This window comes from Copadichromis virginalis, linkage group LG14, assembly GCF_057382275.1.
Source record: "Copadichromis virginalis isolate Kocher_CV1m ecotype Utaka linkage group LG14, C_Virginalis_male_GT1.1, whole genome shotgun sequence".
Taxonomy (NCBI): Eukaryota; Metazoa; Chordata; class Actinopteri; order Cichliformes; family Cichlidae; genus Copadichromis; species Copadichromis virginalis.
This window is the reverse complement of record NC_140631.1, coordinates 30,139,333-30,155,911: the sequence shown is the minus strand read 5'-3', so window position 1 is coordinate 30,155,911 and position 16,579 is coordinate 30,139,333. Positions and strand designations below refer to the sequence as shown.

The window sequence follows — 16,579 nt, the reverse complement described above, 5'->3', positions numbered from 1 at the left end:
ACAATACACACCATGTACAGTACATAACAAATATAGATTTTTTTTTTTCCTCGTATCTTACACGAAACCAATTTCTGGCGCTCGCCTTCAGGCAAGCGCCGCTTTCTCGCTCGTCAAAAGATTTCGGCGAGCAGACGTGGAGTCGAGTCATTCGCGCGGATTTTTTTTTTAGCTGGAAACCTTTGAGTCGTTATTAGGAGAAGAACTGTTTGATATGTCTCGGTGACAATACGATGATAACTGCTTTTCCTCTTCTGCAGATCAAAGCGGGGACTTGGCTCAGAAACCGCGTGGGACTGCATACAGGAATTTGGACTTGATGCGCCAACTGGTCACCTCACCAATCTCAGCTACACTAGAAGCAATAATGACGGGTCATTCAATGTTCTGTGACATTGGGACATTCATTTCCTGTACAGCAAAACATACATTCAGTATCGGTTAGTGTCGAAAAATCAACAAACACACAGAGAAGTAGCTAGCAAGTAATCTACAGTTGGTAAAGATAAACAGTCAAGGTGGCCGTCGTTTGAATATTTCCCATTGCTTGTTAACAGCTTTAGAAACAATCACATTCTCCTCTAAGAGCTGCTGCTAAACATTAACATCCTCGCTGTACTGCTTGGTTATTTTTGCATCAAATCTTTTGCATGTACAGTGCAAAAATGTGTCGATTTATTTGCCTTTTTCCCCTCCTAATCTGACTGTGCGCATTTTTTTAAAAATTGTTTTTCATAGGTTTTAATCTGGTTCTATCCTATTATTTGGATATACACAGTTGAAGCACAAGCCCATGTTAAAAGAAAACAAGTGTTCATGCATCTTCCGTAGCGATTTCTCTCGTGAGTCCTTGGCAGAAAAAGTAAAACCACACACACACACACACACACACACACGCTATCGGACTCCCTCACTCCTACAGTGAGAGAAGCGTGAGAAGGCGAAGAAAAAGGCAGTTTATGTTCGAAAAAATGAGCAAACACAACAGATAAATACAAGGCAAAAACAAAAAGGCACCTCGAGCTGTGCCGCGTTCCACAAATGATTTCCTTAATAATGAAATACATACAGTACAGTTCACAATTTGTCACCCCCGTCCCTCTGACCCTTCAAGTCCAACCTCCGCTGAGCATCTGAGTCCTAAGTTAGTTTGAGCGATCTCGTGAAGGTTATGATCTTTGTCTTAACGCAGCGCCGCAGTGCTGTAAACACACTTGAACCATCGCGCAGTAAAATGAAGACGCCTTCCTCTAATTGTTGGCATCGGGTCACAAATCAAAACAAACACAATATGCTAGCTTTTACTGGTAATAAAAAGCTTCTAAAGTAGATAAAGTTAGGCCATATTATCCGTTTGAGAGAATGAGAGTGGCGTGTGATATAAACCTTTTTATCCATATGTAAAAAGGTCAAGTACGTACAGTATACCACAAGAATTACAGCAAATCTGCGTTTACTCTGAGGTATATTTGTGGTAAGAACCCTGTGTTTAAATACTGAATCTATTTGTATTGTAGGAAAGGTAGACTCATGTCCCTGTCCGAGGACGCACCAGGCTTAACAGTACGCTGTATCACTGAAAAACCTAAAGATATGGACCCCTCAATGACCAGTGAGTGAAAAATCTTGAACGTGTTGTGACATACTCAACCAACACATTTTTTTATTACTGTAGGGGGAAGCTTAATTCCCTTGTTTTACTATTTATATACATTATATATTTTCAGAGCATTTTCAAGTGAAATTCCTCAAAGACAAGTTGCAGTGACAACCCGGAAAAGCCATTGTTCTTGTCTTCCAACCCCGGAGTATTCAGCTCAATGTTTCCCACTCCCCGAAACGCAGATTAACTTTTTAAGGATTATAAGAAAGGTATTCGTTTGATATTTGGGTAGAGCAGGACGTGCTGAGGTGGGATTTCTCAGGGGTGGTCAGTTTAGTCGAGTCCAATGGCTTGTTGGGCACACGGGTCAGCGTAGAGTCCCATAATTTGGGCCCTCTGAGTCTGCACTGGCCAGAATGCCTGTCTGGTCCTCCTCGAACTGCCTGCGGCGCAGGAAGGAGGTCAAATAGAGATAGGGGTTCTTCTTGTTTTGCTTTTTCCTCTTTCTCGGGAGGTTAAGATCCTCTCCCTCTTGGGGTGTCTGAGATTGCTGCTGGGTCTGAGAGAGAGACGCACCTGAAAGAGAGGCAAAGGACTCATACACAGGACGGCCGTTTGATCGGTAATCTTTTGTGGCTGCTCTCCGATCGTCAGACAAACCTGTTCTCCTTCCGGAGGTTGTGTTGTTATTGTTGTTGGCAGCCACTCCCTTGGCTTTAGTAATACAGTGTTGTAGCAGTGCTGGTAAGCTCTCAGACCCGGCAGTATCGCTAGACGCACCTAGAGGTTCCCTGAGAAGATGAAAGACACAGCACACATTGTTCTGGATTAATCCAACAGTCGTGTTCGGTCACGTCTCAGAGAGAACAGACAAAATGGCACTTTCATTTCTATTTCCAGAAGGTGCTATCATATGATTTGATGAGCTCTTGAACTTCTACTGAGAGCCCTTTCACTAAGATGATGAATTTCCACTTTCTATCTGCGGTGATGGATGAGAAAAGTTAGATACAAAGAAAGAAAGAGAATGAAAAAGAGAAAGAAAGAATAGTTGACTTAAGGTGGCAGTGGAGTTGGTGAATTATTGGCTATACATTTGTTTTTCTTAAACAATCATTATGTTAAAGACCCACTCTGGGATTTATAATTAAAGTGTATTTGTTCTCAAATTCAATTCATTCAATCAGTTCATTTTCTTCTGATTTTGGTGGAATAACGCTCTTTAAAATCTGGGATTTCATCGAGTCTTAGAGACAAAACTATAAAAGAAACGTGCTAAGTTTACAGCAAGCTTTCGCTTTAACATTTGGGTCTTTAAATAGTGACTGCTTCAGAAATGCGAGCAATATTGGCCTCTTTGCTGTATAAAACTCATAAAATGAAAATAATTTCTGGAACTTGACAGTTCCTGTACCAATGAAGTCGTCTAAAAAAATTGTACAAAATTCTCTATTAGCGCTATTTTTACTAGACCGTAGGTTCAGGGGTCGGCAACCTCTGACCGTCACCTGCGTCAGCACACAATCTCGTTTTCAAGTAGTGGCCCGTGAGACGGACAATGGTTCAGAAAATACAAACTACCAATCAAAATTTGGGGTCACTTTTTCAAACGTGTTCAGCTGTGGGCTGAAGAAATGTGTGCCTTAAATATAATGTGTAAGTGGCGGTTGCCCTGTTGCTAAACGTTACTAATAAAAGGGCTTCTTGTTATCTTGTTTTGGTGAATCAGCAAAAGACTTGCTGACATGGTAATGTGACTTTACAAGCACCATACAGTTCATGCTGAGAGGTCTTTAGGCTGCCATACAATCCTCCCCTGTCCCTCAGATATCTTCAAGTGCATGACACAGAAATGCTGATTTAGTAAGTGCAAATTGGGCTTAAATTGAAAGAAATTAATGGGTAAAATTACAGAAAAAGGTCTGGTAGCTCATTTCCCTGGAATTATAAAATGTAATGTAATAAAGTTTTTTTCTGTTAATTCACAGAAATTTCTATCCTGTAGCAAGAGTACTGACAGGGACTAGAAAGAGACAGGATATTTCTCCCATACTGGCTTCACTTCATTGGCTCCCTGTTAAACCCAGAATCAAATTTAAAATAATTTTCATCACATACAACGTCTTGAATAATCAGGCCCAATCTTATCTTAAAGACCTTATGGTACCATTTCACCCGAATGCAGCACTGTGTTCTCCCACTGCTGGATTATTTGTGAGTATTTAAACACAGAATGGGGAGCAGAGCTTTCCGCTTCAAGGCCCTCTTCTGTGGAACCAGCTCGACTTAAAACATTTCTTTTTGATAAAACTTATAGTTACGGTTCGATCACACGACCCCAAATCCTTCTTTAGTTATGCTGCAATAGGTCTAGGTTGCTGAGGGCTTCCCATGATGCACTGACTGTTACTCCTCACTCACCCTTTTTTTCACTCACTATATGTTTATACACCACTCTGCATTAGTTATTATTAATCTATTTTTAATATTATTCCACATCATGTCTTTGTCCTGTCTTCCTCCCCCCACCCCGTCAGATGGCCGTCTTTCCCTGAGCCTGCCTCTACTGGATGCTTCTTCCTGTTGAAAGGGAGTTTTCCCTGATGTTGCAATTTGGGGCTATATAAATAAAAGTGAATTGAGTTTTCTCTGTTATTTAAATGTTTATTTATTCCTTAGTTGCTTTAGTACAGTATGAATGGACATGGGAAGATCTTTGTCAATAGGAAAAGCCAGTTAGAAGTTCAAAATCTATACACTCCTTTACATTCTCAAGAGGGCCAAATTGGAGTCTTTAACGGGCCGATTCTGGCCCCCAGTCCTTATGCTTGACACCCCTGTTTTCAACTCAAAGTCAGAGAAGATGATTACATAAAAGAGGCTTTAATTAATTCCTTTAACACTTGCCTCTGTCCACACTAACTGTTGCTTACTTAATTACTGGGAAAATTTCTGTATTTTACTTATTAGTCAGCTGCATCGCAGCTATGGCTATAATTTTGCAACCCAAACTGTGCATATAATATTATAAAATTGTAGATGAGGTCAAACTTATCATCATAAAAAAAGGTTGCCAACCCCTGCAGTCCATTTATGTACTCTGCATTTCTCTGATTGCTCTGCATCCTAACATGAAAGTTCTGCACATTTCAAAAAACCAGAAACCAGAAAACACACAGGAAGGTGTTCCTGAAACCTTGAGAACTATTTTCATTTCATGAGTGATGCATGCGAAGTTGAATGAAAATAATTAATTAATCAGCACAAAGTAATCACATCACGTTAAGGTATCCTCACTTCCAGTGGTCTGCTTAGAAGCAGTTTTACCTCGTACTGGAATACGCTTGTTGTACTTTTGTTGTCCATCTCTCTCATAGAAAGATGCAATAAAGTTAAATAAAAAAAAAGTCCAATAACCTCACAAAAAGTTAAGCTTGTGTTCACGAGGCTCACTGTTGGCTCTTTGCCTTTCAAAGAACTGAATGCAAACAGCGTCGAACCTGACTTAATGCTTTCATTAAGTCAGGTTGTCGCGCCAAACATGTATTGTTTCAAAAGGCATGGGAACACAAAGCTTTAGAGATGCTGTCCATCATTTGTCACTGTGGAGAGAAAGATTGAGAGCCATTAGCAGAGAGGGGGAGACAAATCGGAGAATTGCAACAGTCCTGGACAGTTAGAGAACATTTCCATTATCATCACATAAACTGTGTGCCGAGGCAACAGTGTTAAAATATTGCTCATTTCCATAGACATAAACACTATACAGCACACTTTCAGAAACATGAACACTGCGTACAGAGGCTTCACCATGCTGACGGGAGGAGATGGCAGGTAGAGGAAATGGCCGTTAAAGAACAAGTCACATGACAGGAAGAGGAAATGGCCATTAAAAACAGTCACATGACAGAAAAAACGAAAGCACTCAGGACAACAAATGTGACAAAGAATTTAGTTTGAGAATTGTTGTTATTTGTTTGGTTGTAGAGAGAAGTTTAGAGAATGCATGCATGGCATTTTGCACATGGAACAAAACTTTAAAGGGGAATACTCCAGTCTATCATTCATGTGCGTCCTCTATTGATTCAAGGCTTTTTCTTTTTTTTTTTAGTGCAGGGAAACATGTCTGCGTTCAAACAATGAAAAGGACAAAATCAAATGCTTCTCCACAATCCAAAACCACTCCTCCTGCTTGCTCACAAGCCTAATTACTGTAGCCTACACCACAGCAGGCTTACTCTGCCTTGAAACTGTATTGACAAATGTGTCCTGCAGTCATTATTACCATTAGTTGCACTTCACTTGAATCCAGCACAGAGGCACAACCCAAAGCGATTCCCCTTTAAAGGAGAGAGTGATTAGAGCCCTCCCCCTGCTGACCCCTCCCCTCTCAGACATGGGTCCGACCCTTACCTATTGCGGCGTAGGGGACCGGGTCACAACAACGCTGCCCAGATAGCTGAGATCAATCAAAAACAAATCAGGTAAGACCCTTACCCTCTAAAAAGCAGCAGCCCTATAAGCTACTTTCCCTTAAAGGCCAGTGATAGTGCAGGAGCGAGTCTCTGCTGCATGGCTTTAGCTACCATGTGATTGTAGCTTCTAGGGTAGTGAGGTGGGTGTGAGGGGCCACAGGAGTGTGTGCAGTAAAGAAACTCTACGGGGTGTAGATGTGTTTAAATGTGGGTGTAAAGCATAACATTTCCTCCTTTATGTAGTAAATGTGCTCAGCCACTGATCTACCAATACTACGAGAAAAAAAATCTATTGTTCTATTTAAGCGGGTTAGTCGGTTTTTATCCTTACGGATGCCACTTTCTAATAATGCAGCCATTATATGTTATATGCCTTATAACTTGACACTAATTATTTTTGAATATATTAATTTCATGGTTAATAAATCATTCTGCAATACATCGGATTAAAGTGAACTATTTTGCCAAGTCATCTTCCTCAAAACACTTCGTTTGCCTCTTTAGCGCTCCAATTTTGGACCTTCTAGAAAAGTGGGAGTCCCAGGATATATTTAACATCTTACTTTTTATGATCAAGTGACAGACACAGAGCCTTCTATTTATGACTTTACTATTATAAATACAACTCATCCAACTGTATAACTATAGACCAGATGGTTTGTTATCCATCCTTATAAAGTATTGATAAGTTGAGATTATGGCTTCATTATTTGTTTATAAATTGTTTACTAATTCTTTTTAAAACAATCTTATTAGTTTATGAGCAAGAAGCGAAAGTTAATGAATAACATAACACAATGAGTATGTGTCAACTACTAAATGTGTACAAACTACCAACTGCTTTGTTTTACACTTTCTTTCCATCGCTAAGCTACAATATAGACTTTTACAATTTCAATCTTCTTCAACAAAGAAGAAAAGTGTTCTGCTACAAGCGGCTATAAGCTACTAGCTCTAATATTGGTTGAGTTATGAATAAGTAAGCAATTTATTATCCATGAATAAATAGTCTGGAAGGTGACAGAATAATGGTATAAATAATAAATGTAATTGTTCATTAAATGTACAGTAAATTGTTGAGGTTAAACCTATAAACACTAGTTTCATAAACCGACCCGATTTAATATAATTTATACTCAGTTTTTAAAATACTTTAACTCAAAGATTTTAGATTCAACATGGGAAACAGAAAAAATGGCTTTTAAAGTTGATTTAAGTTTGAATTATGATCAATATTTCATCGATTCTATTGATTACGAGCCATCAGTACTATATACAAAAATACATGATCTTAAAATCACACTGAGCTTTCACATGCTATTCAATGTTAATGTTTAGATCATTTTTAATGAACTGAGACAATGTGTGCTAAATGCAATTACATGCCTTCTGCATATTAAAGTACAATATGCATCTTAATTACTTCTTAATGGAAACATCAAAGTGATACTGAGGATATTTAGCGAGCAGACGAAAAGTCTCCTCCTTAAAAAATGTGTGACTATTCTCTACTGCAATGGATCACCTACCCTGAGGCTGATATCTGGAGCTGGGAGGGCTCTGAGGGTAGCATCTCCTCCTCTGTCCTTCTCTGGGATGGCCTCTGCCCGAAAACATCCCTGCCCTCCGGAGGGGGAGAGGGGGATTGGGAGGGGTAACTGGCTGCAGTGGAGGCATAGGACATGTGGGCGTGGTAACTGGGGCTGGGTTGCTTGGCGCCCTGGCTCTGAGTAGGAGAGGCGGTCAGGGAGGACCTCCGAGAGAAACTGACAGTAGCCGAGGGCTGCAGGGTGATCTCAGGCATCTCCAGAGACCGAGAGGTGCGGAGGATGCTGGGGCGCGGAGGAGGCCTTACAAGAATATCTGGGGAACCCGGCTGGGTGCTAAGTGGGCTCTGGGAGAGTGGAGAGAGGCGGGAGGGTTGGAGTACTAGTGGGGGTAGGCTGGGGTCTGCCCGGCGCCCCGCCCTCGGGCTGAGCCAGGACTGAGGGCTACTACTGGGGGCTGTGCTTGGGCTCCCTGCACGGACTGCCGGGTCAGGGTAAGGCAACACTGGTACACCCACACCGTGGGCCGTGTGTCTGAGCTGGCCGAGACTCTGGGCCTGTTGCATAGCTAAACGCCTAACCGGAGGCCCTGGGGGCCTGTCTCTGCCTGGGGGAGCCACAGGAACCTCCAGCTGCAGGAGTCCGGGGCTTATTGGATCCTTTAGGTGTGGGAGGTGCAGGCGACTGGGAGGGAGAGAGTGAGGAGGATATGGGGGTGGGTCAGGGAGGTCCTGGGGGTGATGTAACGGATGGTGAGGTGGATATATGAACCGTGGACCTTCTAGACCCAGGAAGGGTAACTCATGAGGCTGCCAGCTTTCAGGTGAGCGAGAAGGAGGGCTGTGTGTGTGAGACAGAGAATGGCCAGAGGCAGTGTACTGATGGTGCTCCATCTCTCCACTCTCCTCGGGGATGGAGGGGTAACCAAAGGGCCCCTCGGCGGTGCCTGGGGGTGAGGATAGAGCGGAGCTACGTGGGCTGATGTCAGGCATGTAGAATGGTGGTGGAATCCCTGATTCAGCGCGGCTGCCTAGATACCCATAGAATGGGCCTTGGGGAAAGCCCCTGTAGCGGGAGGCCGGGGCCTGCCCTGAGGCGTGAAGTGCACTGCCCTCTGCAAAGCTCATACCTTCCATGGGCCTGTGTAGGCGGGGGCTGTAGGTGGGGGGCTGCGTTGACTCCAGGCTCGAGGACGTTGGGGAGAGCTGGGGCCGCAGCGTGGGCATGATGGGCGGCAGAGGCCCTGGGTCAAAATCATTCTCCTCATCGGACTGCCGGAACTCAGGGTACATGTCAGACTCCTCTGCGAAGGGGAAGCCCTGGATGCGGCGGGGAGGTGGGCTGGTCTCCATGACGAAGCGGCCATCGGGGCCACGGCTTATCAGCTCAATAGGCGTGGTGACCTCTGCCTCATGTTTGGACACACTGTATTTCTTGCTGGCTATGGCACGCTTGGTTTTCTTGTAGAAGGAGAGCTCTTTTTCTTTTTCTCTCTGAGGACTCGGGAGCTTCCTGACATACAGGCCCGGACCGTGGGAACCCTCCGACGAAAGAGAACGGGGCCGAGATGGAGGGGAGCTCTCTGGACTTATCTTCCCCGATGATAACCTGATAAAAAAAATAAAAATGCAGACACAGAACGCCGGCTTAATTTAACACATAACAGATGAAGCGGATAGTGGTAGGAGTATTTTAAAACAAATCCCCAAAAATCTCTGATACTTGAAATAAACTGATATGATTGCGGTTTGTAAACAGATGACACAGTAGAAAGCCAAAGCGCTCGATCAAGGCAGCCATAATGAACTTCATTACGGTATAATGGCCAGTTTATGGCGGCAGCAGACTCCTGATAGGGGCTGCAGCTAATGAACCAAAGAGTGACGGGATGAGAGAAAAGCCAACAACGCAACCATGACAACCGTATCACAGATCTACTGAGTCTACATCTTCTTGAGCAGACGTGAGACCAATTTCCATATGCTGCACCAAATGGTGATGTGTGGAAAGCAGATGACATCTAACCAGGCCTCATTTGCCCACACCAGGAGCAGCATACTCGACACTTACTGTACTGGGTCACTGAATGCATCGGGTAGACATCAATTAGAATGTGAGTGCATATACACAGTACTGTACTGTACATGCAGCTGAGCTAGTGCAATTTAATCCCTGTATGGTGCATGGAAGTCTGTGCATGCAAATAGTAGGCACCCCTACAACTACAAATAATCACTGTGAGCTAATCATTTCTATGCAATGCATTAACCATGCAGCCAAGCCAGTGCAGTGCAGCACACTCTGTATTTTGGTGCAGGCAGGCACTCACAGGGGGCTGGCCGGCGGGGGCAAGAAACTGCTCCTGGCAGGCTCGTCCCAGCAGGGCTCTACCCCTGGCAAGGGGGTGAGAGGAGGCCTGCGATGGGAAACAAACGACACGGGCCTGGTTCATCTTTAACTATGCTACTTGCTGGAAGGACTAAGTGTAAACTCCCTGAGCAGCCTGGACCATTTCATGAAAAAATAGAAAGAAGTAATCTGATACTGATGTTTTAGGTTTTAAAGTCACAAGCAAACATACATTTACTCTGCAATGGGATTTACACAGATTAGAGTCAGAAAGGAGCTTCTTTTGAGATTGAAATGCAGTCATACATGTACACAAGATATACAGACAGACAGGTACACACGTGTAGCTGATACTGTACAAAGAAACAGCATCATTAAACACTGAGAATCATGCAGAAAGCAGACAGTGTTAAAGAATACAGATGGATCAAAAATCAATACACATACTGCAGCTTGAGCACTCTGGGTAATGTGCTTAAAATGCAGACTTTGCTGCTTTGAACTCTCCTTAATTTTTCCCGTGATCCGCTAGAGGTTGCTACTGTTCATGTTCTTTTACACCTACCAAGAAGCCCAATCATGTCATCAATGGGGTTTTTTTTTTGGTTCATTTTCAAGACTTTCCTCAGATATACCATGTTAGATACTGACTTGTTGTTTAAAAGCACTGGAGAAAACATGCTGAGGGTAAAAATCAATTCTTCCCAGTAGGCTCCAAAAGGTATTTTCAGGTGACAGGTCAGAACTGAGTGTTATTTAATGTTAACGTGTATGACTTGTCACAGCATGCAAGGGTAGTTATAACAGGTGTAAGAGAGGACGAACAGTAGTGGCGACCTCTAGCAGACAGGAGAGGCTCTGGGGTAGCTTTACTTACGGCGACTCAATGCTTTTCCTGAAGTGTGTCACCGACAAGGGAGGATCTGAGAGGACAAACACATTTAAGTTTAGGATTTTCTCTAATGAACACCACAGGTAAAAGTCAGTCACAGGGATGAATTATGAGACAATGAGCTTCTGGGCGCAGACGATAAAGGACCCCCGCCCAGCAAAACAAAAAGCAAGACAGACTGAAAAAGACCAAAAACAACTGCAAACAATTTACTTCTTAGCTACTCTTTGTTGTCATTTTTTATCTCTTTGTGCTTGCTTTGTGTTTTTCTTTGTGCCTCTGAGCCCATTGATAAACCCATCCATGGTCAAACATGAACTTTTACCTAATCTATGTAAATTTAAGTGAAAGAGGAGACTAACCTGGTTTGCGCTTGAGTTTGCGACGGTGTTGCTTGTTGACAAAGCAAGCTGCTAGAGTGCTGAACAGTACCGCCGCTGCCAGAAAACAGATAGTTGCCACGACTCCTGCCACCACAGGTCGCGCCAAACCCTCATCGGGCAACTCTGGAGCAGGGAAGGGATCTGAGAGCATAAAAGGAGATATGGAGTAACAACTTAAAAATAGATTATTCATAAGGGCCGAGCACAAAGACACTCACCTGTGCTAGAAACTCCCACAACATTGCTGCTCTCGCTGATCAGGTCATCCATAACGGCCATTACTCGAAATTCATACCAGGACTCCTGTCAGAGAGATGCAGAGATGCGCTGCAATGCAGGGTATTGTGCTCAGACTATAAGGCATTGTCTTGCTGCACATGATATATTGAAAGCAGCTTCTTATTTATAACTGTTTGCATACCAAAGAGGAGCTACTTTTCCTTAATTGGATTGACAAAAAAGTACTACTTTTCTACTCCTTAGGATTCAACGTTACACAGCTAAATTTCCATATACTGACCTGAACAAGGTCTCTGGCTATGAGCTCGGTCTCAGTTGAAGGGATTAAGTCATCCAGAACCTCCCACCTCTCCCCAAGGCGAAACTCCATGATATAACGGTCGATGGGCGAGGAGTGGTTGGCTGGAGGGAGCCACGTGAGGAGGACACCGTGCTGCGTGCGATTGGCTGTGAGGCACCGTGGTGGAGTAAGAAGCACCAGTGGTTCTGGGGTACCCAGAGGAGAGCCTGTGAACCAACCATGCATTATGAAAATGTATTCAATGGGGGAAAAAAATCAAACAAACAAAAAAAGTTACAGGGTGTTGCTCGTGCGATCGCATTTTTTTTTTTAAAGAGTTAGATAGGGTCCAGATAAAAACTCTGGATGGGCTCCATTCAGGGACCTCCATCAATGGAGCATCAGAGTACACTTTGGATGTAACGATTACCAAGAAATCAGAAATAGCAACACAAAGAGCATTGACTTTTCTTACATTTCTTAGGTTAATCAAAGCTGATTGGTTAACTCAAAATATTTCATTATAGGTCGTGGAGAAATGTATTAAACAGCAGAAGCCTACTGGTTTCCATCTGAGAGTGTGAATTAGGTCAGAACTTTGCAGACCTCATTTAACATTTGCTAAATGAAGGAAAACAGTTGGCAATGTGAGGCCGAATCAGGGCTCACGAGGCAAAAAGTACCCCCACCATCTGGGCCGGATTATCCAATGGGCATTATGTGCACATACCCAGGGGTATGTGCACATAATGTGAAAATAAATTAGAAGTATTTAGCTGAAGTGTATTTTATTTATGTTAGTTCTTTTTTAACTTGTAGTTCTAAATTGGAAGATTATTGTGATATTGAAATATAAAAATAAAATTACGTTCTATTATTTTTTCATCGCTCAAAATAAGCGTCACACTCGCTGAAGCCGGTATACCCGCCGAAACGCCGTGCATTTATCGAGACTTTCAACCCCAGGTAGGCCAATTATGGCTCTTTGGATCCACATTATGTCAGCAGCTATTCTCCTCCGTGAACTATGTTAAAAACAAACACCGCGCACGCCTCACAGATGACAGCTTACAGTCCTGCGTAAAGATGAAAGTGACTTTGTAAAGCCCCGATTTGCACAGAAGCAGAAGTCCCATTGTAAACATACTACGGCAGACCCGACGATGTTTCCATGAACACGCTCTTTAGCATCTCTTTATTGACCACTTTTCACACACGGTTGCTGTACGCATACAGCCGGCTGTAGCTTTGCAGCTCACAGCCCGACACACACCAACACAACAGCAGAGAGAGCACAGATGTTAAGGCGCCTCCCCTGCAGCAGCACTGCAGACCACGCCCTGCCACACACATTAACCAGGTAAAATACATATTTAGGCAGAATTTTGCAAATATCTATTTTTCATTTTTCAGCAGCATAGTGCTTTTTTTCCAAATATTTTTTAAAAGTCAGGTCAAGGCTCCAAAAGCCCAAAGGCGATATAACAGTTTTTGTTTGCTACATGGATCCTTTTAGTTCAGCTGGGTGTCTCTCCTTTTGTTATATTTCTTTAAGAGTTCAAAATGTGTTAATAACATAAATAAAATGTAATTTTCTCTGTAGCACTTCATGGATTTCATAAGCAACACACCTTAGTTGTACACACAAAGCATAAAGGTAAAAAACAATATATACAGTGTTATCTTCATTTTAGATTTCAAAAAGCATTTGTGGCTCCCAGTGTTTTCTTTTGCTTGGAAACCAAATCCCAATGGCTCTTTGGGTGTTAAGGTTGCAGACCGCTGGCTTAAACGAATAAATAGAAACAATTCCCTTAGAGTAATACTGTAGTCTTGTTATAATTTAACACTTTACTGCTTAGAAACTGATCACTTAATAAGGTAATATTGAAAAACACAACAAAACAAAGCAAAAACACTATATTTCAAGTCAAGATCCTCTTCAAACTAGCCCCATGTAGCTGAATTCACAAGCAGGCTGCTCCTTAGGCAAACATTTATTACACAAGATCAAAAATGCCTCTGGCTGACATCTATCAAAGGCTTTACCACCTGCGGCTTTTCTTCCATTTCCTGTCTGGCCATTCAAAGTGTCTGAAGGATCTCATGTTTAACTTTATTAATTAACATCCATATTAGCTGTTTCCAGACTGTAATGACTATTACAGTCTGGAAATCTTCCTAAAAAACTTTGTGACACCAATTTGTTAACAGTTTAAATGTAAACAACACAAGTGTGTCTCTATCTTTCTTGTAACTTCCATTATTTCTGAATTAGATGATACGGATAAACTTACGGGTTCAATATACATTTCATTTCTACAATAAAACATACAAAGAGTCTCACTAAGTAACTATTGCATTTTGTACTGCAGAGTGTTTCTAATATAACATTAAAAGTAACTAAAATGCAGATTAGTGGGCAGTCATCATGTCCAACAACCTCTACCAACAAGGTAGCCTGCATTACATAATAAAGTAAGCTTAAGAACTGTAAAGTAGGGCTTAAATAAACCTACACAGCCACTGTGGCTGCATTTCTTCATTTAATTTGTTGCTCTGAGCTTTTGAAGGTGATGGAGATGAGCACATACAAACATACAAAATCACATTGGACTGTATCTCATCTGGAAATCTGAATACAGCATTCACATTTAAACAATAAAACTAAGCATAGGACAGGATGAGTTTAACCATCACTAGAGGGCAGTATATTCCACACTGTGTCTGGTTATAGTCTAAAATTAGAAATAGTGTCTCAGTGCAACTCAGCGGGTTGATTCTGAAGTCAAAAAGCAGCAAACATGGCTGGAACATCCTTTGATTAGCAGTACCCACCTGCAGTGGTGACTGTCACAACTTCACTGAATGGGCCCGTGCCCAGTTTGTTTTGAGCCAACACACTGAACTGGTACTCTGTCCCAGCCTCCAGCCCTGGCACCACCAACCAGGTCTGAGCACCAGAAACTGGCATCGAATGCCAGTCATGAGGACCGAAGTCTATTTTCTTTGACCTACGGACAGAGAAATAAAGCAGACAAAGAGAAACTTATGAAGGAGAAAATCTATAATGATTAATTAACTATAAACAGTCACATGACAAGCTGCATCTAATTTAAAGGCGACGCACCAAACAGAGTAACTTTTATAACGTTTTAGAGACTCGGATCAATCTAACATGCTTACGATTTATGAAACCTCCAGGCTCGACTCTTTGAAACACTGTAACGCGTAGGAGAAAAACTTTGGGAGAGGCAGCCTTTAATTTCAAGCTCTGAGCTGTTAGAACAGCCTGCCAGAGAAGTGGAGAGCAGCTGAAACAGTTCACATCATCAGCCCCATGAGGTGTAAGCAACTTTTCCTATTCCATAAATATATATGCCTGGTCTAGTTCAGTCAAAAAATGAGAATTTAATCTAATAATGCACAGAACAGTTCCTGATATGCATCGTTTTAAGGAAAACCTAAATATAAACTGGAAACCTGAATTTTTTCCTTTTTATAATAGTGTGAGATACATAATATTTGGATTTCCAGAGTCTTGGAAACTGGGGGAAATTTTTAAAATAAAAATGTAAAGAACATCAGATAAACATAAATTTGCCTTTTTTCTTAGACTCTTTTCCAAAAAAGTCTTAATATTTTTCCTGTTAGACTAAAAAAAACTATAAATGTCCTCTTTGTGCATAAAAAGATAAATATTATGTTAATTAAAGATACATTAATACATACTTTGTGTATTTCTCTATCATGTAAGTCTTGTGTAAGTCACAGCTATTTTATTGTGTTTTATTGTATTCATTGTGTCCACAATACTGCACTCCACTCAGCCATAATGTGTTTTGCTCGACATTAAAAAATGTGCTCAGTATGTAATTACAGTATCGCTTACAGAGGCACAACTGCAGACTGTGACTCACATATTCATGTCTGTGATGTCCTTGTCTTCATGTTTACAGTCAACAAATGTCTTTCCTGATACACCAGGATAAATGATTTGCACACAGGGAAAAATATTCTAAATTTTTGTGATGCCATCTGGTGTTCCTGCAGTGACACTCCATTAAGTTCTCAGTGCACACCATGAATTATGCACATCTATATCTATATACACTAAATACCTCAAGTCAAAAAAATCCCGCTGGGAGCGTCTGACTGAATTTGCGAAGAAGAGCTCCGACTAATCCGGACGTATGCGTCTACCTCCAGCTACCATCTGTTTCTGCATCTATGCAGACTGCTGGCATTGATTTAAAGTAAAGTGAGAGTACTCACACTGGACCATACCACACAGAGAATGTCTGTTCGAAGCCGCCATCATAACCTGGTTCCCAGGACACATTAGCAGAGGTTGTTAAGGGCAGTACATGGATATTGCCAGGAGCGTGTGGGCTGGTGCCTGAGTGATTTACAGAGACAGAGACAGAGTGGGAATAAATTCATAATGCACACATACTAATTTACTTATAATATAACATCTTACACCCACACATCACTTAATATCACTTGCAGTGATTAAGCTATAGAAATTCTGTAAATACTAATACTGTTTTGACATTTTATACATATAACTGTCTGTTCCTGAATTACTATGATTTGTGTTTTAGTCGAATAATGTAAATGACGCAAATTATTTATGCTATTTATGCTATTTTCACCCTCCAAATGTTGCTGTGTCATGCATCTGCCAGCTCTATGCAAATCATGTGATGCTGGCTGAGGTGGTGACCAGCGTAAGGTCAGGCAATTCAAGTGCAGCAGTGCTATCTGCAGCTCATCTCATCCCACCAAACAGGCCTAGCAGCTGTGC

General features: G+C 42.0%; 1 protein-coding gene across 3 annotated transcripts in view; it reads right to left on the bottom strand.

Moving 5' to 3' along the window:
- Window positions 1-804: 804 nt before the first annotated feature.
- The window catches only part of igsf9ba (immunoglobulin superfamily, member 9Ba), a 71,509-nt gene continuing 55,734 nt past the window's right edge, over window positions 805-16,579 (bottom strand). The window contains exons 12-21 of one of the 3 annotated variants that reach the window (XM_085430375.1): window positions 16,045-16,168; window positions 14,608-14,783; window positions 11,770-11,996; window positions 11,468-11,552; window positions 11,229-11,390; window positions 10,852-10,897; window positions 9,955-10,041; window positions 7,608-9,233; window positions 2,264-2,394; window positions 805-2,179 (exon numbers count right to left, since the gene is read on the bottom strand). In XM_085430375.1, the coding sequence (XP_085286501.1) occupies window positions 1,971-2,179; window positions 2,264-2,394; window positions 7,608-9,233; window positions 9,955-10,041; window positions 10,852-10,897; window positions 11,229-11,390; window positions 11,468-11,552; window positions 11,770-11,996; window positions 14,608-14,783; window positions 16,045-16,168 (2,873 nt within the window). In that variant the 3' untranslated portion in view covers window positions 805-1,970. Of the gene's footprint in view, window positions 2,180-2,263; window positions 2,395-6,016; window positions 6,063-7,607; window positions 9,234-9,954; window positions 10,042-10,851; window positions 10,898-11,228; window positions 11,391-11,467; window positions 11,553-11,769; window positions 11,997-14,607; window positions 14,784-16,044; window positions 16,169-16,579 lie in introns of those variants that run through there. The other 2 variants (XM_085430377.1, XM_085430376.1) reach the window with 2 other exon arrangements.